The sequence below is a fragment of the Phyllopteryx taeniolatus genome, chromosome 12, assembly GCF_024500385.1.
Source record: "Phyllopteryx taeniolatus isolate TA_2022b chromosome 12, UOR_Ptae_1.2, whole genome shotgun sequence".
Lineage (NCBI taxonomy): Eukaryota > Metazoa > Chordata > Actinopteri > Syngnathiformes > Syngnathidae > Phyllopteryx > Phyllopteryx taeniolatus.
In genome coordinates this window covers 7,411,606-7,436,604 of record NC_084513.1, presented here as the reverse complement: position 1 = coordinate 7,436,604, position 24,999 = coordinate 7,411,606, and the positions used below count along the sequence as shown (strand labels likewise).

Sequence of the window (24,999 nt, the reverse complement as noted above, 5' to 3'; positions counted from 1 at the left end):
GCCGAGCTCGGACTGCTCCAACGTGGAGCTCCAACAGCCGACGTCGGCGACCACTCTGGAAATCGGGGCGGTCGAGAAGAATATAAATCCACCCGAATGTAAAAGGAAAACTAATTCACATAGTCATGCAAGAAAATATTTAGACCCCTTGTTTCTTCAGTTTCTTGTTCATTTTTAATGCCAGGTGCAACTAAAGGTACATTTGTTTGGACAAATATAATGATGACAATGAAAATAGCTCATAAAAAAAGTTTAATATAAGAGCTGATGTCTAGCTCTAACTATTTATCATGGTTTTCTTGATAATAACCAAAATTATATTTAAAAATAAAATTAACCTTTTGTATTCTTCAGGTAAAATGCCTTTATTGGTACTACGTATTATAATAAACAAGAAATTGAAGAAAAGTGGGTGGGCTTATATTTTTTATATATCATATATAAACTATATAGATGTACAATTGTATATACATACAAACACACACATATTCGTCATATAATATACACGCATAGGATAATCCAGGCATCTAATTATTCTAAAAAGTGGCTAATGTTATGAATGGGCTAATTAATAAAAAAAGGTTTATTGTAAAGTTTTGAATTAATAAAAATAAATATGAAAGTATTTGAAGTTGTTTTGTCACTTTTCATCCCAGTGCTTTTCCTAATATTTTATATTTTTGCCGTGGTATCATTTCAGTACCGTTATCGAGGTACTTTATGCAGGTATAGTATTGAAGTCCGAATTTTGGTACGGTGACACCACTACAAGTTACAGTAAGATTTGTACAATTAGTGCAAAATCGATAGTATATTATTGTCAGTGATATATAATTATGATGCACCCAATATATATAGTTGATATAATATAGTAAGTTCTATTGCACATTGAAACTTCACAATTCTCCCATCACATTTGAACAAAGTGTAAACTGAGAGGTGTAAATATGGATAATAATATAAACAGTGTATAATATGTATGTGTATATGGATAGGGACATGGAACGCCACCTCTATGGCAGGGAGAGAGTCTGAGCTGGTGTGCGAGGTCAAGAAATTCTGACTGGATATAATCGGCCTGGCCTCGACACACATCTTAGAATTTGGTAGCTGTCTTTTCGAGAGGGGACGGACTCTCTTTCACTCTGGAGTTGCCTACGGAGAGAGGCGCCGAGCAGGTGTGGGCATACTGATCGCCCCATGTCTCGCCGCTTGTACGTTGTTGGGTTCAGCTCAGTGGATGACAGGGTAGCCTGCCTCCGCCTTCGGACATTATTACATAGTGACCAGAAGGATTTAACTCATACAAAGTGGAGAGTTGTGAAATAAAAAAATAATAATGAACAGTAGCCTATAAAAGATGAAAGATAATGGACTACATAGTTGGTGTTTCATATGACAATGTTGTCTTTTCTAGCCTGCAACCTCGAGGTGTTAGTGGGGTTCGACGTTTCTTCCCAAAATATCTTCAGTGCCCAAACCAACCTCCTGGGAAGGATGGCTGCCATTCTGCAGAGGATCGCCAAAATGTCAACCATCAGTTGTTCATCGGGGCAAATTCCCTCCATTCAAATCGGCATGCTCGCCATCGACTCCACTGGGCAGCCAGTCCAGGTGGACTTCTCCGACAATGCCGACAAGCTTATGGACGCCTTTAGAGCCCTTCGAGCGCGTGGCCCCTTCGTCCTCAGCAGCAAGACCATCTCGGCTTACAACGACAGATTCAGAACCAGACAAGATAATACTGTCAAGGTCTGTTTATGAGACACACGTTTCTTGGTCATTGTAAGTACAGTAAATCCTCGGTTCACAAACTTCATTCCTTCAGAGACTGAGTTAGCGCCCTAGGTATTTTTTTCCCATTTTACATCAATGGATATACAATGAGGGTGGCACAGTGCCCGACTAGTTAGAACTTCTGCCTCACAGTTTGCATGTTCTCACTGTGCCTGCGTGGGTTTTCTCCGGGTACTTCGGTTACCTCCCACATTCCCAAAACATGCATGATAGGTTAATTTAAGACTCTAAATTGCTCCGAGCTGTGAATGTGAGTGTGAATGATTGCTGGTCTATATGTGCCCTACAATTGGCTGGCGACCAGTTTAGAATGTAGCCTGCCTCTCGCCCAGAGTTAGCTGAGATAGGGGCAAGCACGCCCGTGACTTTAGTGAGGGTAATCGGTATGGAAAATTGGTGGATGGATGGATATAAAATTAATCTGTTCCAGCCCCATCACCAACTAATGTTTACCTGTTTTTATCAGTTTAGTTGAGAAGAAATAGAGAAATAAATTCACTCTTTATTACGTCTTTGTCCTGAATAATAGTGGAGATGGGAGATTTTGCCAAACCGAACTGCACAGATAAGAAACACGATGATAATGTTCAGCTAATATTTCCTTCTTTCCTTCAACAGTAATACAATTAGACTTCCTAATAGCATTCTCACTTGCACTTTTCACTTTCTTGGTAACCATACTGTGGGCTAATTTAGAAGGGAAAACAAACAGTATTTGTTTGTGATATACATGGCACACAGAGCAAATGATGTATATGCCGTGTGAGAAAAAGCACAACTGAGCATTTTGCAGGGAGGCCAAGACTGCTCGCGAACTGCAGCATAGTTTGTGAATCGAAGCAAGAAAGTCTTTTTGAAAGTCATGTTCATGAACCGATTTGTTTGTGAACAGGGACATCCTTGAACTGATGTTTGTCTGAAACTAAAGAAATGAAGTTTGAGTTGTTGTTGTTTTTCATTCCAGGTTGTTATTCATCTGACTGATGGTATTGATTCACCTTATCCTGAAATGAAACGGCAAGTTGAAGAGCTCCGGCAGTCAGGTGACTACTACCATTCAAAATGATCAACTCTCTATAGCACAGAAATCTTTAATGCCCTTGTGTAATGATCGCTAGGAGAACAGTAAAACACATGAACACAATGAGCACACTCACCCAAGGCCACAGGTCACGCCCACACATTCACACGCAGATTCGCCATTGGTTGAGCCAACCAGCTAACCTCGTCACCACGTCCCTCGCCTCTTGAAGGCACATATCTAACACACAGATACCGCAATCGCTACATTATTTTTTTGTACCTTTTATGCATGCAAAAAAATGGGTGCTTAAAAGATTGGTTTTCAATAAGATGATTTGTATTTAAAGCATGTGGGAGGGGTAAAACCTTTCATTCACCTACTGTATTATGGGTCGCTATGGAACGCATAATCGATGATAAAAAGGGTGTTCACTGTAATGTGAAAACACAATTGTTTCATCTACGACCAGGAGTCAACAGTTTCATCCTGGTCGGGCTGGAACGGGTGCTCAGGTTTGAGGAAGCTGCGTTGTTGGAATTTGGCCGTGGCTTTAGGTACACCAGACCCCTACGACTCAACATCCTAGACTTGGACTACGAGCTAATGGAGGAACTGGTAATTTGAATGTGCGGTACAGTACAAAATCCTGTATATTCTCTAACCCAGTGTCTTTACTTAATGTTATGTAGGACAATATTGCAGAGAGGGAGTGCTGTGGAGTGCCATGCAAATGTACAGGCACAAGGGGAGACCGAGGGTCCATAGGAGCCTCAGGGTCTAAGGTAATCATTGGTCCAAAACAACAAATAAATACATATATACATGAATAATGACGTAAGTAAAAATGGTGATAATGTATTGTATTTTAGGGTGGTCAAGGTGGCGCGGGAAGTCAAGGGCATCCTGGAGACGAGGGTGGACCGGTAAGCTTTTTGCCATGCAACCCATCCCATGTGCTCCTTGTCTGGCAGTGTTTCAATAAGAACACTTAATAGCCCTGTAAAATTGTAATGATTTGCAGTTCTTCTTTCCAGTTACTTAATCTTTACTATTTTGTTGAATTATTTCATTTCTTCATTGTCGTTTCTTAAAAAAATTGTGGTGTTAAATTCTCTGATGACAGGGAGAGCGAGGTCCTCCTGGTGTGAATGGAACTCAGGGTTTCCAGGGATGTCCCGGACAGAGAGGTTTAAAGGTAAAGGAAATGTTTATTTCATTGGTTCTACACGTTTCTGGTGAATTAGGGTCCTTGAAATTGCTTTAACGTTATTATCACCTACTTGCTATTTTTTGGGCTTTCTCAGACAATTGTTATCCTGCTGAAAATGTACATCGCAGGTAAAACCCCCCAAATAGCTCTGAATTGTTTTGAAGTCCAGTTCCTGAAGCCAGTTTAGTTTAACTTTAAATACTAAATTTGGGAGTCATGTCTAACCAAAAAAAGTCTCAAGAAGCCACGGCAGAAACGACCCAGGAAGTCTGCCTGTTTGTTCTGAGGCAGCAATTTTAGGGTGGGGATGGATGCCCACTTGAAACTTTTATTAAAGTTAAAGTTATAAATTAGTTGTTGTTGGTTGTTTTTGGCGGGGGTGGGGGGGGGGGTGCTTTACCATAGTCAAAAACTCAAATATTTTTGGCTAATGTGTCCATCTTGGTGAAAATGTAAATTTGGTAGGTTTTAAAATAATAATCTCCAAAAATTGGCTCTGGATTTTTTTATTTTTTTTATTTTTTTTATTTTTGTTTTTATTTTTATTTTTTTATCCAGCACCTGAAGCCAGTTGAGGTTAGAGACACTCAATTTGATCGGTATGTTTATTATAAGTAGACCCACAAAAAAAGTCTCAAGAAGCCATGACCAAAAAGACGGGAATGCTGACATATTGGTTTGAAGTGGCCATTTTAGGCTAATTTTGACAATTAGCCACGGTGTCAAGAAAAGTGCTATGTAAATTTGATTTTCTTAGAGATTTTGTCTGATTGCTACCCAATTTGAACCTCATATGTTAGCCAGACGGACGACACTAAACTCTTGTTTTCATTATTGCCTGTGGGCGCTGCATGGAAAAATTTGATGACGCATCAACCTCTGAGGGCCCTCTCATTGCTATTGTTTTTTTCATTCTGTATCTAAATACTATGTCGGCCTATCATTGAAAAATGTCAACATTATTATTTGCTAACTATGATTTCTGATATGCGTTCCTCAGGGTTCTCGGGGATACTCTGGAGAAAAGGTGACTTCATTTCCTTTTCAAATTCACAGTGAGACTGCCCTATTTGAAAAATGCTAACCAACTGCTAACATGTCGCAGGGTGAATCTGGAGAAATTGGCCTGGACGGTATTAACGGTGAAGAGGTAATGGCGGCTTTTAATATTTAGTCATGGAATCGTATTGTTTCATTACACGGATGGAATTTAATGAATTTGCGTCTGCGTGGGTGTTTTTAGGGCAAAAGTGGAGTGGCTGGGCCCTCAGGAGACAGAGGACATCCTGGCAGAAGAGTGAGTAATGGATTTTTTTTTATTATTATGATTATTTCCCAGGCAATATTTCCCATTTGACATCTTGTATTTGAATTCGTCTAGGGTCCTAAAGGCATCAAAGGCCAAGCAGGAGACAGGGGAGAAATGGGAATCAGAGGAGACCCTGTGAGTTGTGTTTCGTGTTATACCATTCAAATGACTCCATATGTCTATTTTTGATAGTAAAATACAAATTACAGGTATTGATTCTGGTATTTCTGTCTTGATAGGGTACAAGTGGAAGTGATAACGCTCGAGCCGGACCCAAAGGAGACCCTGGTGATGCTGGACCTGCGGTAATGGCCCTAATTGCATATGTGGATAAATAATACATTACATACATACGTTTATTTGTATAGAACCTAATCACACAAGAGTCTCAAAGGGCTTCCCAGGCCCACACTTGACAAAGATTGACAATGTCCCCTGATCTAGGAAATGTAATACATAAAAGCAGTAGTAAAACATAAAGTATGAAATTGCTTGGAGTTATTCAAAACTATAAAATCCTCACAAACAAAACACACGTCAAACACCTGTACCAAACATACACACATACACGCACGCACACACACAGCAAACATACACCAAATCCAAAAATCACATTACATTATTGGTCCATTAAATTGTGCTGTTAGTTTTGATTGTACTTTATACATATAGAGTATGGCGAGATGCGGCCCGCCACATCATTTTATATGGCACGTGAAAGCAAATCATGTGTGTGTACTTCATGTTTCTTAAATCTGCTCCACAAAAGCAAATTGTCGTCACTTTTAATAACGTTTGGAGATTGCAAGCATTTTTTTGTCATGGTTTCAGAGTCTTAAAGGGAAATTATAATTACAATGTGGGCAGTGACAAAAAATTGTTTGACACCCCTGGCTCTGTAAAGCAAATACAGTATATTAAACCATATATAGCACCACTTTACTTTCTACTGTCATGTGTTGTTCAATGCTAGGGCGAGCCTGGCGAGGACGGAAACAAGGGAGCACTTGGAGAACCAGGACGAAGGGTAACACATTCTACCACACACTGGTTCTGCCATACGGTCGCTTTGTACTCATTCAGATCTTTTTATTAGGGAGCTGATGGGAGACGAGGTGCACCGGGACAAGCTGTAAGTCTTTTTGGGGGGATATGATGAGGGGCAATTATCTCACCTCATTCAAACATGTTGCTGTTTTCTTCAAGGGTAATGCGGGACCACTTGGAGTTGAAGGTGTGAGGGGAGAACCTGGAATCGGAGGATCCAGGGTAAGTCCTGTTTGGGAATATTTAGCAAATGGGCAAATGCAGACATGAGAATGAGGGTGTCAAACTTACTTAGTATCACCCCCTGGAAAGTTAGAAAACAAATCAGCCCCTGACACCTGTATCACCAATCAACTCGAAATTGGGCGGACATCTATGTATGCGCAAAATTGAACAGGGAATTTTGTACCAATTCCTTCATTTGTGCCCCCTGTAAGGTTTGTGAAATTAGCCCCTGACACCAGTTTTACTGATCAATATGAAATTTGGTGGCTCGATCATAAGAGGACTCACGAAAAGGTCTCAAGGACCCATGTGAGAAATTGAATAGGAAGTTAGTCATTTTAGTTTGACGTAGCCAAATCTCTCAATCATGCCCCCTGCAAAGGTGGAAATAATTTGCCCCTGACACCAATTTCACCCATTGAGAAAACAATTGGTGGACATGTCTATCATATGAGGACACACGGAAGAGTCTCGAGGACCCATTGCGAGAAATTGAAAGGGATGTCCGCCATTTGGGTTTGAAGTGACCATTTTGTCCGTTTGTCACTGCTCCCAGCAGTAAATTGCATTTAATTACATATAACATAACATAATGCATTGTATAGCTCTAAAATAGAGGAATCTGATGCATCGTTACAATTGCCTGTTTGCCTTCTTGACTAGGGTCCAGCTGGACCAAATGGTGCACCAGGACCCAGAGGAGAGGACGGAAATCCTGGACCCAGGGTGAGTGAGCCTGATAGATCTCTCTGTTACAAAAATCTATTCTCAACTTGTACAATTCATCTAGAAGGTATTCACAGTACTTGACCTTTTCCAAATTTTGTGGGTGATGGGTATAGAATTTTGAAAAAAAAATTATAATTTTTTTTCTTTTTTTTTTTTTTTTTTTTACAAGGCTGTAGGATAGCAAAATATGGAAAAAGTGAATACTTTCCAGATGCACTGTACTGTATATTAAAAAGCACAATAGCCAGTAAGGCCTTTATATGTGGGGAAATTTTTCCTTTCTAGGGTCCTGGGGGACGCCCGGGTGCTTCGGGAGAAAAGGGAAGAAGAGGAGCAGTCGGTCGCAAGGTACACGTTGGAAGCAATGTTGGCATAGCTTTGTGTTCTTTCCGCGACAGCCTTGTTTAATTTCTAAACACGCAGGGCTTAAAGTCTTGCGCTCTTTCAAGTTACTGCACTCTTGTAATCTATTGGAGGAAAACACCATATAAAAACATCACCCCTAAGCAGACAGAACAAAAGAAAATAGCACTGTGTCCTGATTAAATTTTCAGATATGTACTTAAGACAGATGAGAAATGTTTAGCTTTAAAAAACTATTCTGTCCTTCCTGCTCTCTCTCTGGGTTGTTTCTTTGCATAGGGAGAGCCTGGAGATCCAGGGATTAAAGGTGTTGTCGGACCCCTCGGACTGCGTGGAGAATCTGTAAGAATTTGTTTAAAATTTTTGACATGTAATGTCGCTGAAAGATGGCAGATACAGAAGCTCACACGGATGTGCTGTGTTTCCTTCGAAGGGGGAAGATGGCAGAGATGGCTTTGGCATCTCAGGGCCCAAAGGACGAAGGGCAAGTTCATTTTGCCACCTTGTTGTACTACTAACATACGTTTCAAAATGACTGTTATTATAATATATAGTATAATATATTTTTGATACTGTCAAAGAATGGAACATAACATACAGTTGAAACCAGATGTTTACATAAACTATATAAAAATACATCTTTTGCTTATTTTTTTCTCATTGGCTGACATAAAATCAGAGTAAACTTTTTCAATTTTAGGTCAATTAGGATTGCCAAAATGATTTCTATTTGCTAAATGCCAGAATAATGAGAGCAGGATTTTTTTTGACAATTTTTCATTATGTTCTTCAAAATAAGAAGTTTACATACAGTAAGATTACAATGCCTTTAAACAATTTAGGAAAACCCAGATGATGAAGTGATTACTTTGGAAGCTTCTGATAGGTATATTGACAACATTTAATTTAATTAGAGACACACCAGTGGATGTATTTTAACAAGACACACCTGAAACACAATACTTCTTTGGGAAAGTGAAAAAGAAATCAGGTAGAGAATTGTCGACTTGCACAAGTCTGGTTCATCTTCATTTGCAATTTCCAGATCCCTGAAGGTGCCATGTTCATCTGTTGAAGCAATTATACGCATGTACAAACACCATGGCAATTTTCTGCTATCATTGAGATGCGACACAGGGCAAAGGTAGAGGTGGCAAAGGCAAAACAAGAGCCATATGATGACATGTATGGCAGGTTGGACACTAAAGAAGGAGAAAAGGATCTATACAGGCTGGCCAGACAGAGGGATAGAGATGGGAAGGATGTGCAGCAGGTTAGGGTGATTAAGGATGGAGATGGACATATGTTGACTGGTGCCAGCAGTGTGCTAGCTAGATGGAAAGAATACTTCAAGGAGTTGATGAATGAGGAAAATGATAGAGGGAGAGTAGAAGAGGCAAGTGTGGTGGACCAGGAAGTGGCAATGATTAGTAAGGGGGAAGTTAGAAAGGCATTAAAGAGAATGAAAAATGGAAAGGCAGTTGGTCCTGATGACATTCCTGTGGAGGTATGGAAGCATCTAGGAGAGGTGGCTGTGGCGTTTTTGACCAGCTTGTTCAATAGAATTCTAGTGAGTGAGAAGATGCCTGAGGAATGGAGGAAAAGTGTACTGGTGCCCATTTTTAAGAACAAAGGTGATGTGCAGAGCTGTGGCAACTATAGAGGAATAAAGTTGATGAGCCACACAATGAAGTTATGGGAAAGAGTAGCGGAGGCTAGACTCAGGACAGAAGTGAGTATTTGTGAGCAACAGTATGGTTTCATGCCTAGAAAGAGTACCACAGATGCATTATTTGCCTTGAGGATGTTGATGGAAAAGTACAGAGAAGGTCAGAAGGAGCTACATTGTATCTTTGTAGATCTAGAGAAAGCCTATGACAGAGTACCCAGAGAGGAACTGTGGTACTGCATGCGGAAGTCTGGAGTGGCAGAGAAGTATGTTAGAATAATACAGGACATGTACGAGGGCAGCAGAACAGCGGTGAGGTGTGCTGTAGGTGTGACAGAAGAATTTAAGGTGGACGTGGGACTGCATCAGTGTTCAGCCCTGAGCCCCTTCCTTTTTGCAGTGGTGATGGATAGGCTGACAGATGAGGTTAGACTGGAATCCCCGTGGACCATGATGTTTGCAGATGACATTGTGATCTGCAGTGAAAGCAGGGAGCAGCTGGAGGAACAGTTAGAAAGATGGAGGCATGCACTGGAAAGGAGAGGAATGAACATTAGCCGAAGTAAGACAGAATATATGTGCATGAATGAGAGGGGTGGTGGGGGAAGAGTGAGGCTACAGGGAGAAGAGATAGCAAGGGTGGAGGACTTTAAATACTTGGGGTCAACCGTCCAGAGCAATGGTGAGTGTGGTCAGGAAGTGAAGAAACGGGTCCAAGCAGGTTGGAACGGGTGGAGGAAGGTGTCAGGTGTGACAGAAGAGTCCCTGCCAGGATGAAGGGCAAAGTTTATAAAACAGTGGTGAGGCCAGCCATGATGTACGGATTAGAGACAGTGGCACTGAAGAGACAACAGGAAGCAGAGCTGGAGGTGGCGGAAATGAAGATGTTGAGGTTCGCTCTTGGAGTGACCAGGTTGGATAAAATTAGAAATGAGCTCATCAGAGGGACAGCCAAGGTTCGATGTTTTGGAGACAAAGTTAGAGAGAGCAGACTTCAATGGTTTGGACACGTCCAGAGGAGAAATAGTGAGTATATTGGTAGAAGAATGATGAGGATGGAGCTGCCATGCAAGAGAGCTAGAGGAAGACCAAAGAAAAGGTTGATGGATGTCGTGAGGGAAGACGTGATGGCAGTTGGTGTTCGAGAGGAAGATGCAGGAGATAGGCTTACATGGAAGAGGATGACGGGACAAGCCAGGAAAAGAAGATACCTCTCAGGAAGAAGTCGGGTTCCCAGAGATGAATGTGCTTAGTCCGAAACGTGCATATGAACCCAAGAACAAGAGTAAAAGACCGTGTGAAAATGGTGGCTGAAGCTGCTAAGGGTGGGTCATTATCCACCGTGAAACAAGTACTGTACTGACAAGGGCTGAAAGCCCACATTGCCAGAAGGAAGCCATTTCTCCAAAAGAAACATAAAAAAGGCAGATTACAGTTTGCAAATGCACACAGGGACAAAGACATTAATTTTTGGAGCCATGTCCTGTGGTCTGACCAAACAAATTGAATTGTGTGGCCAAAATGAGCATTGTTACATTTGGAGAAAAAAGAGGGAAGCTTGCAAATATGTGAACACCATCCCAACTTTGAAATACGGGTGTAAACTGTAATAAATAAATAAATCCTCTGCCATTATTCTGGCGTTGAGCAAATCGAAATTATTTTCAGTTTGATTTCATGTCAGACAGTGAGGGGGCGGGGGCATGTGTCATTTATATAGCATATGTAAACTTCTGATTTCAACTGTAAATATTCATTTGCATCTCTAGGGTGACGAAGGCTTTCCAGGGTTCCCAGGGCCAAAGGTAAGCGAAACGCTGACTCCTAAAATGAGAAAAATACATTCTACTTGGTTTGATCTGTGATTCAGCTAAACTAGTACACAGTAGGGGGTGTAACGGTACACCAAAGGTCACAGTTCAATACATACTGTATATACCTTGGTCCGCTTTACAATGGGGAACAAAGCTGCCAAACATAAGTGATTTTCTTTGCTGTAAACAGAAACAGATTTACTGAAACATTTAAAGATAATGTAAATTGCTAGAAGTAAATTTAAAGATTTTAAAATAAACAAAATATGTCCTACATATTAAAAATATATATTTTTAAAATACACAGCTCATACACTATACAATATATATGAATAAACTGCTTGAATAATTGCTTTTTGAGAAACTGCTACACTGATATTTTTTTATTTTTTGATAACCTCAATAGTTTGTCTGCTCTTTAAGAAAGAGCACTATTAATTGTTTGTCTTCTTTTTAGTAAAGTACAACATAAATTGTTTAGATTTTTAGGAAAGTCTAACATCTATAGTTTGTCTTCTTTTTAGGAAAGTACACCATCATCAGTTTGTATTCTTTCTAGGAAAGTGCAATATCAGTAGACTGTCGTCTTATTAGTTCAGTGAGGTGACTTGTACTTTAAACCTTGCTGAATGTTTTGTACCGTAAAATAAATCTGCTGTACGAATACATTCACATCCCTACTAAATAACGTAGCTGCTCTCTGATGACATGATTGGGTTGTCCTTTCTTCTAATCCTGCAGGGAGAAGCCGGCAACGCAGGAACCAAAGGTGGACCTGGTCCTCGAGGAAATCGTGGACAGAGGGTAAATTGCAATATCATGCTATTGTTGTGTGTATGTGTGTGTGTGCTTTTGTGCTTGCAAATGTGTGTGTGATGAGTTAACACACAGATAAAAAGATATTGGATGAATAATAGCAAAATCTTTTTTTAAATACCAAAATAGATCCAATACAGGCAAAAAATAAAAAATAACTGAAAAAATAAAAAATACAGAAATATTAAAATAAAAAATATATAGGAAAATATGAACGTACAGGTTTAGAAAAAAATTAAATTAGAAAATACTACAAAATATATATTTTAAAAAATGTGCAAATAGTATGACAAAATAAAAAATACAGTATTAGAAAATTCTAAAATATTAGAATATTAAATAGAAAAATCTTATAACAAAAATATTTGAAAAATTTAAACGTTAAAGAAAATTATATGTCCACAAATGTTAGACAGTAAATACACAAATATTAAAAAAGAAAGCACATTTTGGTAACCAAAATACAAAATGCTGAATAAGAAAAAAGTAAAATATGAAGACAAAATATAAAATATTAGACAGAAACAGAAAAATCAAATGATAAAAGTAGAATAGAACAATTCAAAATAGTAAAGAAAGATATACAAATATTAGACGACATACACAAATATAAAGAAAATACACAATATTTAAAAAAAAAAATGTTAAAACAAAAACACAATATTAGGAGAACAGGTGGACGACTGGTTAGAGCGTCTGCCTCACAGTTCTGAGGACCGGGGTTCAATCCCCGGCCGCGCCTGTGTGGAGTTTGCATGTTCTCCCCGTGCCTGCGTGGGTTTTCTCCGGGCACTCCGGTTTCCTCCCACATCCCAAAAACATGCATGGTAGGTTAATTGAAGTCTCTAAATTGCCCCTAGGTGTGAATGTGAGTGTGTATGGTTGTTTGTTTCTATGTGCCCTGCGATTGGCTGGCAACAAGTTCAGAGTGTAACCCGCCTCTTGCCCGATGATAGCTGGGATAGGCTCCAGCACTCCCGCGACCCTTGTGAGGATAAGCGGCTCAGAAAATGGATGGATGTATGGATAAATATTAGCCAAAAATAGCTGTGGTGTACATACTTTGTTGTGAGTTTAGTGAGCATGTGAATGAACGTTGATATTTTACAGTCATTCTATGGTGACAATAAAAACCTCTTGTTTATTTCCCCCCAGGGCGTTTCTGGAAATGCTGGTACACCAGGACAGAAAGGAGAGGTCGGATATGCGGGACCTTATGTAAGTAACATTTATAAATTCTTCCTAATTTGCATACCTGATCCAAATGTATTGATCTTAATGTAAGTGTTTGTCCAAATGTTAACATCGGTGTTTGTCGTTTTCGTGCCTTAGGGTCAGAAAGGACCGAGAGGACCGGGTGTTGTGGTACGTACTCCTTACGAATTCATTCTTTTTTTACTTTAAATAGAGCTTACGTGTGATGTCTTGTTTCTTTATCAGCAATGTGACCTCGTCAAGAAGATCAGAGACAATTGTCGTAAGTCCATATGTTCAATTAATAAACACAATTAATTCACTGCCATTGACGGCTTTAGAAGTCAAATATCCATGTTAACTGGGAATGCTGGCAGTGAATGAGTTTTAAAGGAGACATATTATACATTTTTGTCACAATTCAAAAGTGTTCCCAGTTGTCATAAGTAACATGTGATGGATCAACAATTACAAAAAATGCAAATTAGCCACTGCTCACCCTGCTCGCTTCTACTGCGGGGATAAATATTAGATGAAAATACAAAAACGTTAGCTGAAAAATATAAACATATTTAAAAAATTTGAAAATATTAGACTATGAGGGGGAAAAAAACTAAAATAGTGTAAAAAGAAATTTAAAAGAAAATACAAAAATATTATAATATGAAGTATTAGAATGTTTTGGATTCATACTAAAATAGCACTTTTATAAATTATATGTTGGAGAAAATATCTAAATATTAAATAAAAATATGAGAAAATAACAAGAAAAGTATTTGAAAAAAAATCTAAATTAATTTTAAAAAGTGGAAAATACAGTAATACAAATACAAATAGTATTAGAAAGAGATTACAACAAAATTACAACTACAACCGTTGTACCGTACAACTAATTAAAAAAATCCGGATTTGAACCCGGGTCCTCACAACTGTGAGGCAGACATGCTAACTAGTCGGACATCGTATAAAAATATAAATTATAAATACACGAACAACATTATATATAAATATTTCATTCATTGCTTTTAAGTTTCAAATGAGCCATTGCTCATTTAGTCACTCCAGAAACTATTTGTACACAAGCAATCAAAAACGAAATTTTCCATATGTCCTCTTTAAGTATCGCTCTTTATATTTTATGCTCTGTAACAGTGGTTCTCAAACTTTTTTACACCAACTGCCACCTCAAAACCAGCATAATGATTAACATTAAAATACAGAAACATAAAGGACAAGGCAGAACTCTTATTACTAAAAAGTATATTTAATATTATTGTAAGTCACTGCAACATGATGCAGTTTGAACAGTAACACTCTTCTTGAATGTAGGAAAATAAACTCTACACATAATTATGATTCAATTGAGAGACACTATCTTGCACATAAAAGACAAATAATGGAACCTCAATAAATATTTGTAAACGAACATTTCTAAAAGATTCGATGAAAATATATTGTAATTAAAAGTTAAATACGACTGAATTGTACTTGCGGCACGGTGGCCGACTGGTTAGAACGTCAGCCTCACAGTTCTGAGGTGCGGGGTTCAATCCCCGTCCCCGCCTGTGTGGAGTTTGCATGTTCTCCCCGTGCCTGCGTGGGTTTTCTCCGAGCACTCCGGTTTCCTCCCACATCCCAAAAACATGCATTAATTGGAGACTCTAAAGTGCCCGTAGGTGTGAATATGAATGTGAGTGCAGATGGTTGTTTGTTTGTATGTGCCCTGCGATTGGCTGGCAACCATTTCAGGGTGTACCCCGCCTCCTGCCCGATGACAGCTGGGATAGGCTCCAGCACGCCCGCGACCCTAGTGAGGAGAAGCGGCTCAGAAAATGGATGGATGGATGGATGAATTGTACTTGACACGTGCTGTAGTGGATTAAAATAAAGTTGGAACAATGTGCATTGGCGGCACGGTGGCTGACTGGTTAGAGCGTCAGCCTCACAGTTCTGAGGACCCGGGTTCAATCCCCGGCCTCGCCTGTGTGGAGTTTGCATGTTCTCCCCGTGCCTGCGTGGGTTTTCTCCGGGCACTCCGGTTTCCTCCCACATCCCAAAAACATGCATTAATTGGAGACTCTAAATTGCCCGTAGGCATGACTGTGAGTGCGAATGGTTGTTTGTTCCTATGTGCCCTGCGATTGGCTGGCAACCATTTCAGGGTGTACCCCGCCTCCTGCCCGATGACAGCTGGGATAGGCTCCAGCACGCCCGCGACCCTAGTGAGGAGAAGCGGCTCAGAAAATGGATGGATGGACAATGTGCATTGTTTGAGCATTTAATTCAGTGAAGTACCACGAGAGTGAGCCAGCGAACCACTGGTGGTACTCGTACCACAGTTTGAGAATCCCTGCTCTATAATGTACGTCTCACTCATTTTTGTCCCTTTTCTTTAACAGCGTGCTGTTACGGTAAGTACCGAAAACAACACTTTCCACATTTTTATGCCCAGCTTGAATTAAAAAAAAAAAATCCTGCCTCCATTTTCCCAGGTAAGCTGGAGTGTCCTCTGTACCCGACCGAGCTGGCCTTCGCCCTGGACGCATCCAACGACGTGGGCCGCCCGGCCTTCAACAACATGCGGGACGCCGTCCTGCGCCTACTGCGCGACATCACCGTCTCTGAGAGCAACTGCCCGAGGGGCGCCCGCGTGGCGCTCACCCTGTACAACAGCGAGGTGACCACCGAAGTGCGCTTCGCCGATGCGCTGAAGAAGCGGGAGCTGCTGCGGCGCGTGGAGGGCCTGCAGACGCTGCAGACCAACAAGCGGCGCAGCCTGGAGGCGGCCATGAGCTTCGTGGCTCAGAACACATTCAAGAGGGTGCGCAGCGGCTTTCTCATGAGGAAGGTGGCAGTCTTCTTCGTGGGCGGCTCGGTGGGGAACGCGCAAGCGGTGACCAACGCGGCGCTGCGCCTCCACGACGCCGGCATCGCCACCTTGTTCTTGGTCAGGAGTGACGACAGAGCCCTCAGTAGAGCCTTGCAGGTAACTGTAAGCCGCTGGTTCACAAACTTGATTGAGCCAAAGCACAAACATGTTGTTGTTTTTTGGGGGGGGGGGGCATGGGTGGTGCTGAGTGGCTTGGTTTTGGATTGGTCTTTTTTTTTTTTTGCATTTGGGTTTTTGTTTCACTCTTTTTGGTTTTTCATTTTTTTTGGGGGGGGGGGGTTTGTTTTGTGTTTCGTTTTTTGTTTTGCTTTTTTTGTTTGTTTGTTTGTTTTGTTTTTTTGTATATCCATCAGCCATCCGTCCATCTATATATCTAGTGTATATAAAACGTCTCTTTAATATCACAAAAAGCAGATAGAGTGGCTAATGAGGTACCTTCTGCCATCGAATGGAAGAATTTACTTTTTTTTTTTCCTATTGCTACGTGTTGCTAGCATAGCTAGCTGAACAAATGTGAATTTAATTCACCTTGTCACATCTTTTTATAGAACCTATCCTCAGCTACTTCCTGAAAATGTCATCCTGTTCCCGGTTTTTGTGCTCAATCTGAAACACCCTAAAATGCCGCCAAACTCCTGTCTAAATAGGACTTTAGTGTCAAGGAAGAATGATGAAGTGATGCAGAGAAGTGATCCAGATGATCTCACTGGATTAATCAATGACAGTCAATTTTTGTACTATATGCTGACATGATATCGTTGTTGTTGTTTTTTTTTTTTCGACCAAAAGGTGAACAACACAGCACTGGCCCAGGTCATCGTCTTGCCAAGCCCGGGAAGCGCACAGTTCGATTCGGTCATGAGAAAAGTCATGAACTGTCATCTCTGTTTTGGTAAGGACATCAAAGAATCTCACAGTTAAAACAGTTTGCGGAGACATTTTTACACCAAAATACACATTTTAGGGGAAAAGAATGACGAAAAAAATATTAATCACAAATAGAAAAAGAAATAATAATAATACGACCAAGACAGAAAAGTATTAAAATAAAAAATATTTGATCCAAAAATTACATTAAAGGACAGCCTGACATCTGCAGAAAAAAAGGAGGACAATCCACAGTATCCACTGCACAGCACCATCTCCAGGCAGAGGAACACCTTCATTGGAAGGCGAATGTCATTCCACCTGAGGAGGGAAATGCTAATATTACATGAGCTCAACTTTGTACCGTCAGCATTTTTGCACTCACCAGGCGCCATATTGTAGACCTTCAGTTTGCACTGAAATTATGACCTTTAATAAGAAATAATAATTGTACTTTATAAAAACAAATGGTAATACCATAATCAAATTAAACGTAAGGAAGTAACCGGTTTTTGCAAAATGATTCATACGGCTATACATAGAGACAGTCACAGCTCCTCAGTAAGATGCTGTAATATTTGTTAACGAATACATGCCCGTGATTATTGTTACATTGGTCTGTCTCCATGCGTTGCTGCGCCGCCAAATATCCGTTGCTTAGAGGGTTATAACACTGCAACATCAATGCTAATTTTGTTAGCCGGTCTATGACCTTTTTCATTGCGTGTTAGCATTATGCTAGCTGACGTTCATAAAAGTTAAAGTTGGTTAAATACACAACATGTAATTCTTGTTTTACGTTTAGTTTTATAGTAATACATAACGGGGAGTGGCAATAAACAGCTTTAAGCCTCTTTTTTGAAGAATTGTTCACCAGCTACTAAACATGTTACTCATATTTTTGCTCACAACTCAAGACAGGGCAATGGCTTGTATCTCGAAAAACTTGTTAGTCAGGTCACTCGTAAGTCGAGGTACCATTACAGTGATTTCCCTATATTAACATCTTGTTCTTACAATAATATGAAAATTGACTTTTTAGGAAGCATGATGCACACTTAGGTGTACTATGCTGTTAGTCATGATGGCGGTGTTTGGCGAGCTAAGTATTTTTTTTTAAGTAAGTGTGAAAAGTTTGGGTACCACTCATCTTGAGAACGGACATTGATCTTTTCCAGACATCTGCGCTCCGGACCAAATGTGCGACTACATCCCGCCGTCGTCCGGTCGAGACAGACGGTCTTTCACCACCGACGTGGACATCGACATGGGTTTCGTGGTGGACAGCTCGGAAAGCACGTACCCCACCGTCTTCACCGAGATCAAACGCTACATCGCGCACATGGTGGAGCACCTCCAGGTGTCCTCCAGCCCCGGGAGCTCCGCTCACCACGCCAGAGTAGCTGTCGTCCAACAAGCGCCCTATCAGTTCCTCCACAACCAGACCGAGTCTCCCCTCCACGTGGACATCGGCCTGACCGAGCACCAGTCGGCGCAGGGTATCGTCAAGTTCTTGCTCGAAAAGACGCCCCAGCTGGAAGGCGGGCGCTCGTTGGCGGCCGCCATGGAGTGGACGGTGGAGCACGTTTTTGAAAAGGCGCCCCTGCAGCGTCCCCGAAAGGTGTTGATGCTCTTCGTAACGGGCGGCGTGGAGGAGGATGAGGAGCAGCTGGTGCGCGTCGCCACTGAGGTCAAGTGCAGAGGCTACTTTTTGGTCATCTTTGGCGTTGGCGAAAAGCTGAGCGCCGCCGACACCCGTGTCTTGGCCCGCATGGCCAGCGAGCCCTCCGACGTCTTCTTCAAGAGACTGGACGCCATCTCGCAGTTTTACGACAAGCACCTGCTCACCTTTGGACAGATGCTGCCCAAGTACATCAGCAGTAAGTTTTCTATTTATTTTATTCTATTTGCTTGTCGTGTAATTTTCAGATAATTTGTATGCTAGTATTTTCCATTTTTAAAAATATTTTCCCTTTTTTTTCTTTGAGGTTTTGTTTTCCATATTATTTCTATTACCTTTCTATTTCCTTTAATATTTATGTATTTTTATTGTTGTCTAATATTTTGTTGAGTAATATTTGTGTCTATTTTTTCAATTTTCTCCAATATTTTTCTATGTTCTCTAATTTGTCTGTTTCAACTTATAAAGAAGTAAAAAGTTTTAATTTTCGTCTAACATTCCATATTCTAATATTGTAGGTTTTTTTCATTGTTTTCTAATATTTTTATATTTCCATTCATATTTGTGTATTTTTGTCTGATATTTTTGTATTCTGCTCTAATATTATTATATATATTATAAAATATATATATGATATTTTTCTAGTGTTCTAATATTTTTCTGTTTCATCTAATATTATTGTATTTTGTCTAACATTCTTTGAGTTATAAGTTTGTGTTATTTTCTAGTAGTTCTGTAATTTCTTTCTGTATTTTTAAATGCTTCTCCTATTTTTTAATATTGTTTTCTATTTTCACTCATTTTTGTATCTTATATCAAAAGAATATTTCTTATTTTCCTATTTTTTTCCAACATTACTGTTTCCTCTAATATTTGTTTTTGTCTCATGCTTGCAATAATTTTCTCTATCTTTAAATATATTTCTAGTTTTCTATTTTTTTCCATCTATTTTAGTATGTTTGTCTAATGCTTGGAATATTTTTCTGTATTTTTTTAAATGTTTCCATTTTTCTATTCTTTTCCTCTATTTGTGTATATTATTTTCCAATATGTTCCCCAAATATTTATATATAATCAGTCATTGTTATAATCTGTTTTTATTTTTCCTAACCCTAACCCTAACCCTTTATGTATTTTCACACATACATAACCCTAACCCTAACTTGTAAATTGTGTATTTTGTGTAATTATTATTATTAATATATATATATTTTTTAAGATATGTGCTTAACGAGGATAATATTGTTGATTTTTACATCGAATGATGTTTCATCTTTCTTGGTATTTTGCATCTATTTTTTTATTCTAAGATTATTATTTCTGTCATTTTTTTCAAATTATTTTCTAATACCCGTTGGTACTTTCCCTCTTGCAGTTGAGAATGCTTTCTACATGTCCCCCGAAGTGTCCAAACACTGCAAGTGGTTCCAGAGCGACCAGCCCCTAAAGAACCCTTTTACCACTTTAGTACAACAACACCAGTGAGTTATTGTTTTGTTTTGTTGTGTTTTTTGCCATTATCCTGATCTGCTTCTTTATCTTCATCACTTTTCCACATGATATTTTTGTTTACAGGAGTCAGAAGAAACATCATGAAAAGCAACAAGAATCTCATCCAGTAAAGCACAAAGGTACACAATATGCTCCATTCTCAATGCAGAAATGTATGAGATGCCTTTTTTTAAGCTTTTTTTTTTTTTGACAGAAAAAAAAAAACCATACAGTAATTACTAAATGCAAAATAAACTATATCCTTTAGGAACAATAATAATAATAATAATGCATAAATAGAAACACAAATGTATAAATACATATAATAATAACACAGTATACAACCAGACAAAAATACACAAATGTTAGACAAAAATACACAAATAACAAAAAATACCATAAAGAAATACACAAACGTTAGGCTAAAAAAATACCTAAATATTAGAAAAATAACACAATTATAAAAAATAGAAACAAATGGCAAAAACAGACAGTAGACAAATTGAATGCAAATATAGAACAAACATGTTCAACAAAAATGCACACAGAAAGTATACAACGAGAAAATAAATATATAAATATAAGGGGAAAATTACAAATATAAGAGGGAAAAATAAAAAAAATTGTATACAAGAATCTCAGAATTCTAATAAAACAAAAATATTAGACAAAAATACAAAAGTTGAAAAAACAATATACTAGGCAAAAAACAGATTAAAAATAAAATATATGAGGAAAATTGCATAAATATTAAAATACCTTCAAATGCATTCACAATTTTTAAAAACTGCATCTGACACTAGACAGTTAGCTAAAAATGCATCAATATTAGAAACATAATTCAAAAGTTGCAAAATAATTGGAAAATAAATACATATAGATTAAAATAAAAAATATATATTAGCTACAAAATATGTAAAAATACAAGAATGTTACAAAATATTGTAAAAAAGTTACAGAACTATCAGATGAAAAAATACAAAAATCTGAAAAGAAATGAAACTTTTAAATAAAAAGATATTACTATACAAATTATGTGACAAAACTATTTGACAAAATGACTAATGTTTAAAATATATCAGATTTTAAAAATATATTAAAAAGAAAAATATTTTGGGAAATATTTAACAATCAATGTAAATGTTCAATCAAGATGTAAAAATTCATTCATAATTACAAAATATAATTGGATACAAGACAACTAGATGAAAATACATAAAGTAGAAACATAATTGTTACAAATACAAACGTGAAAGTATAAAACATACTAGATACATATAAAATATTGGGAAAAATCCTAAATATTAAAACAATGAGAAAAATTACAGAAATATTAGATGAAAAATAAAAAAAATATATATATAAAATTTTAGCACTAGTGTCTGTTGCTACATGAGCTTAGGTCAAAGTCATAACTCTCCCCACTAAAATGTTTCTGGCCTTTTATCCTGTCAGTGACGGACACTGACGAGCTTCACGTGTCCAACGTGACCCGAAGTGGCTTCAGGCTGCGTTGGACCAACCCGGACCCCAAAAACTTCGTCTACTTCCAAGTGACGGTGACGCGACTGCACGACCACGCCTTGGCCATCAAAACCAACGTGTCGGCTTCCGAGCTTTCCGTGGACAAGCTGGAAAGCGGGCAGACGTACCACGCCGTGGTGACGGGTCACGGCGCTGACGGCCACGTGCTCGCCACCCACAAAGGCATCGTCACCACAAGTAAGTCGTCAAACGTTTCACATCATAATTAAGCTTATAGTGATGAATACTCGAATGAGGCTCTCCAAATGTGACATCGCCTAATGTTCAACATTGTTCATTTTGTCACTGACAGAGTCAGCCGTGCAGCGACCAATCATCAGCAGCCACGTCATCACTGCTCCAGTAAACACACCACTGGACAAACCGGAGACGGGTAAGTAAGCCAATCCTTTGCAAATCGCTTTTGTTTCTTGGAAAATGGCTGTATTTGAATATAAAACTAGGACTTTTATTTATAATGTAAACCTAACATATTTACTAGGGATGTTCAATACCACTTTTTTTTTTGGACCGATACCCGTATGAGTACTCTCTCGCAAATACTCGCCAACACCGAGTACCGATACCACTCGTACTTTTTATTCATAACATTTCAAAGAACACATGACAGATAATTATGATCGAAAACCTTTCTTTCTGATGCACACGATGATGTGTCAAACCGCCACAGTGGAGTGCCGATTACAGGCGTGTAGGACTTTTTGCCTTAAGTGTCAGTGGCTCATATCGGCAGCCTTCAACGAGTACCTGGTACCTCGCACTTAGGCATGTCAATTACAATTAAATTAGACAAAAACACACAAGTCCAAGTAAGTATTGATTGCAATTACAAAGAATATTGGGGAAAATACAAACATTTTAGAAATAATATGCAAACATGAGACAAAAATGACCAAAAGACACTAGACAAAAAAAGAGAGAAAACAAATGTTAGAATAAATATGACATACTAGACAAAAATAATTGAAAATAATTGAAGAATACACAAATATTAGATTAAAAGTAGAAGACTTTTGGGGAAAATACAAAAACAGTTTTTAGGGTAAAGAAAACCAAAATATTTAGGGGGGGAAATGAGACAAGAAATACAAATATATCCATCCATTCATTTATTTCGGAATACAAAAATGTATATATTAGAGGAAAAGAAAAATATATATACCAAAACATTTACAAATGTTTGAAAAATATCAACAACAATTGCAAAAGTAAGACACTTGACAAGTAGAGAACTTCAAAAAATATTGCATGAAAATACACAAATACTAGGAAAGATATAAAATACAAGACGAAAACACAAATATTAGGGGAAAATACAAAAATGAGACATACCAAAATGATTGGTAAAAATAAAATATTGAAAAAAAGAAACAAACGTTTCCATTCAAAATAGAAAAGGAATTTGCCTTACTGTTCCAATATTTGTCTGGAGATAATGTGAATATGATCCGATGATCCTCTATGTTGTGCTATTCAATTCAAAGATCATTACCAGAAAATGTTTGGACAAATATTAACTTGGTTACGATGTGTGCCATCACAGTGCCGGAGCCTCATTCTCTGGAGCAGCAAGTGGACAAGGCGGCGCTCCACCCATCTCCAGGTTCGATCCCTTAGAATGTCTATGGCTGGATGTACATTGTCTCATGTATGACAGTTCAGAAATGGCGCTATAGTCATGCATTCCTGGGAAAACATTTTTTACTTGAAATGACTGACAATAATTGTATCCGGCTTATTGAACAGCGGCCTCCACAGCCGTGGACATTTGCCAGCTCCCCAAAGAGGAGGGCACGTGCGCCAAGTTTGTCCTCAAGTGGCACTACGACGCTCCCACTAAGAGCTGCGCACGCTTCTGGTACGGAGGCTGCGGCGGTAACCAGAATCGGTTCAACACACATGAAGAGTGTGCGAAGGCTTGTGGAAAACCAGGTAGGATGTCTTCCGTGTGGTATTATTTATTAGTTTTCAAGGAAGGATTTAAAAAAATATTTTCAATTGAAAAAATGTATATCTTTGAGGAAATTTTACATATGCACTGCAAAAGAATGAATGTACTGGTTCATAGAACAAAGTTGCATATATATTTTTATAAAAACATTCAGCTTTTCAAGGAAAATGTATATTTTTGAGACAAAAAGTATTTTTTTCCTGAAAATATTATATATATATTTGTATTTGTTCAAGAAAAGTTATGTATACAGTATATTCAAAAGAATATATTTTTGAGCAAGAATGGCATCATAAAAAAAGTTGTATATATGTTTTTAGAAAAACAGTCATAAAAGTAGATTTTTCTGAAAAATATACACTATGAGTTGTTTATTGAAGAAAAAGTTGTATATACGGTGTTCAAGAAAAAAAAAGTTGGATACTTTCGGGAGAAAATTTTCATATTTTTCATTAAAAATGCATATATTTCCAAGAAAAATGTGTATTTCTTTAAGAAAAAAAAAATGTATCCCAGAAAAAAAAGTTGTATATTTTTGTGGGAAAGAGGCATATATTTTTTTTTTAGAAAAAAAGTGGGAAATTTTTTAGGGGAATAAATCTAGTACAGTACATTTAAGTAGAGTTCAGTTTTGCATGCACATTTGCATTTAGGACTTTTTTAGGCATTTATTTAGGTCAAATTTTTATTTTACTTTTATGTGCAATACATTTTTATTGAACGACTATTTAAGCAGTTTACAACTTATTTTCCTACACTTAACGATCAAACCACGCATAATGCTTACAATAATACCAAATATATTTTAGGAATACAGTTACTGTAGGGTTTGGGTTAAATCTTGCACTATCAACAACCAGCAACATTACCGCTAAGTTGTTCTATATTTTGAAACATTATTGTAACTCTGACCTTTTCCATTTTTCCACAGCGTCCATCAACCAAGGCGTCATCGCTTCATTACGAACATAGGAGACGGATCGCACCCATGGCCAGCCTTTACCTGTGTTTTGAGGAGAACAATCCACACTGGTCATATTGTACGAATGGAGGCTGCACTGGATTCCACACAAATGGACTTGCCCCCGCCCCAATAACTTGGGCTGGTCATTTCATTTCATTTTTTTTTTTTTTTTTTTTTTTTTTTTTTTACATCACAAATGAAAAGCAACACCATTTCTGCATGAATTGTTTTTTTTTTTAATCTACTGGTGCTACTTAAAGTGTTTATTTTGCAGATGGTATTGATGTGCATTTTGTTTTGTACAGTCAAGTCGTCAGGTTTTTCGTAGTGCAGATTTATAGTTAAGCAAGCGGCAAAATAAGTGACATACATTCAGGACTTGCCTGAATCACTTCAACCAAGCTTCGCATGTT

The 24,999-nt window shown here is 38.4% G+C and overlaps 1 protein-coding gene across 3 annotated transcripts in view; it reads left to right on the top strand.

Moving 5' to 3' along the window:
- Window positions 1-24,772, top strand: part of LOC133486415 (collagen alpha-3(VI) chain-like) — a 105,838-nt gene extending 81,066 nt beyond the window's left edge. For all 3 annotated transcript variants that reach the window (XM_061791493.1, XM_061791496.1, XM_061791495.1), the window contains 34 exons: window positions 1,418-1,752; window positions 2,762-2,840; window positions 3,291-3,436; window positions 3,511-3,603; window positions 3,691-3,744; window positions 3,945-4,016; window positions 5,032-5,058; window positions 5,137-5,181; window positions 5,275-5,328; window positions 5,413-5,475; window positions 5,580-5,645; window positions 6,314-6,367; window positions 6,437-6,472; window positions 6,547-6,609; window positions 7,276-7,338; window positions 7,627-7,689; window positions 7,984-8,046; window positions 8,138-8,188; window positions 11,143-11,178; window positions 11,929-11,991; window positions 13,159-13,221; window positions 13,336-13,368; window positions 13,444-13,480; window positions 15,597-15,608; window positions 15,690-16,183; window positions 16,877-16,979; window positions 18,133-18,834; window positions 20,011-20,116; window positions 20,211-20,266; window positions 21,582-21,848; window positions 21,964-22,044; window positions 23,215-23,274; window positions 23,418-23,603; window positions 24,554-24,772. In XM_061791493.1, coding sequence (XP_061647477.1) covers window positions 1,418-1,752; window positions 2,762-2,840; window positions 3,291-3,436; window positions 3,511-3,603; window positions 3,691-3,744; window positions 3,945-4,016; window positions 5,032-5,058; window positions 5,137-5,181; window positions 5,275-5,328; window positions 5,413-5,475; window positions 5,580-5,645; window positions 6,314-6,367; window positions 6,437-6,472; window positions 6,547-6,609; window positions 7,276-7,338; window positions 7,627-7,689; window positions 7,984-8,046; window positions 8,138-8,188; window positions 11,143-11,178; window positions 11,929-11,991; window positions 13,159-13,221; window positions 13,336-13,368; window positions 13,444-13,480; window positions 15,597-15,608; window positions 15,690-16,183; window positions 16,877-16,979; window positions 18,133-18,834; window positions 20,011-20,116; window positions 20,211-20,266; window positions 21,582-21,848; window positions 21,964-22,044; window positions 23,215-23,274; window positions 23,418-23,603; window positions 24,554-24,594 — 3,767 coding nt within the window. In that variant the 3' untranslated portion in view covers window positions 24,595-24,772. The remainder of the gene's footprint in view (window positions 1-1,417; window positions 1,753-2,761; window positions 2,841-3,290; window positions 3,437-3,510; window positions 3,604-3,690; window positions 3,745-3,944; window positions 4,017-5,031; window positions 5,059-5,136; window positions 5,182-5,274; window positions 5,329-5,412; window positions 5,476-5,579; window positions 5,646-6,313; window positions 6,368-6,436; window positions 6,473-6,546; window positions 6,610-7,275; window positions 7,339-7,626; window positions 7,690-7,983; window positions 8,047-8,137; window positions 8,189-11,142; window positions 11,179-11,928; window positions 11,992-13,158; window positions 13,222-13,335; window positions 13,369-13,443; window positions 13,481-15,596; window positions 15,609-15,689; window positions 16,184-16,876; window positions 16,980-18,132; window positions 18,835-20,010; window positions 20,117-20,210; window positions 20,267-21,581; window positions 21,849-21,963; window positions 22,045-23,214; window positions 23,275-23,417; window positions 23,604-24,553) is intronic.
- The last annotated feature ends 227 nt before the right edge of the window (window positions 24,773-24,999 follow it).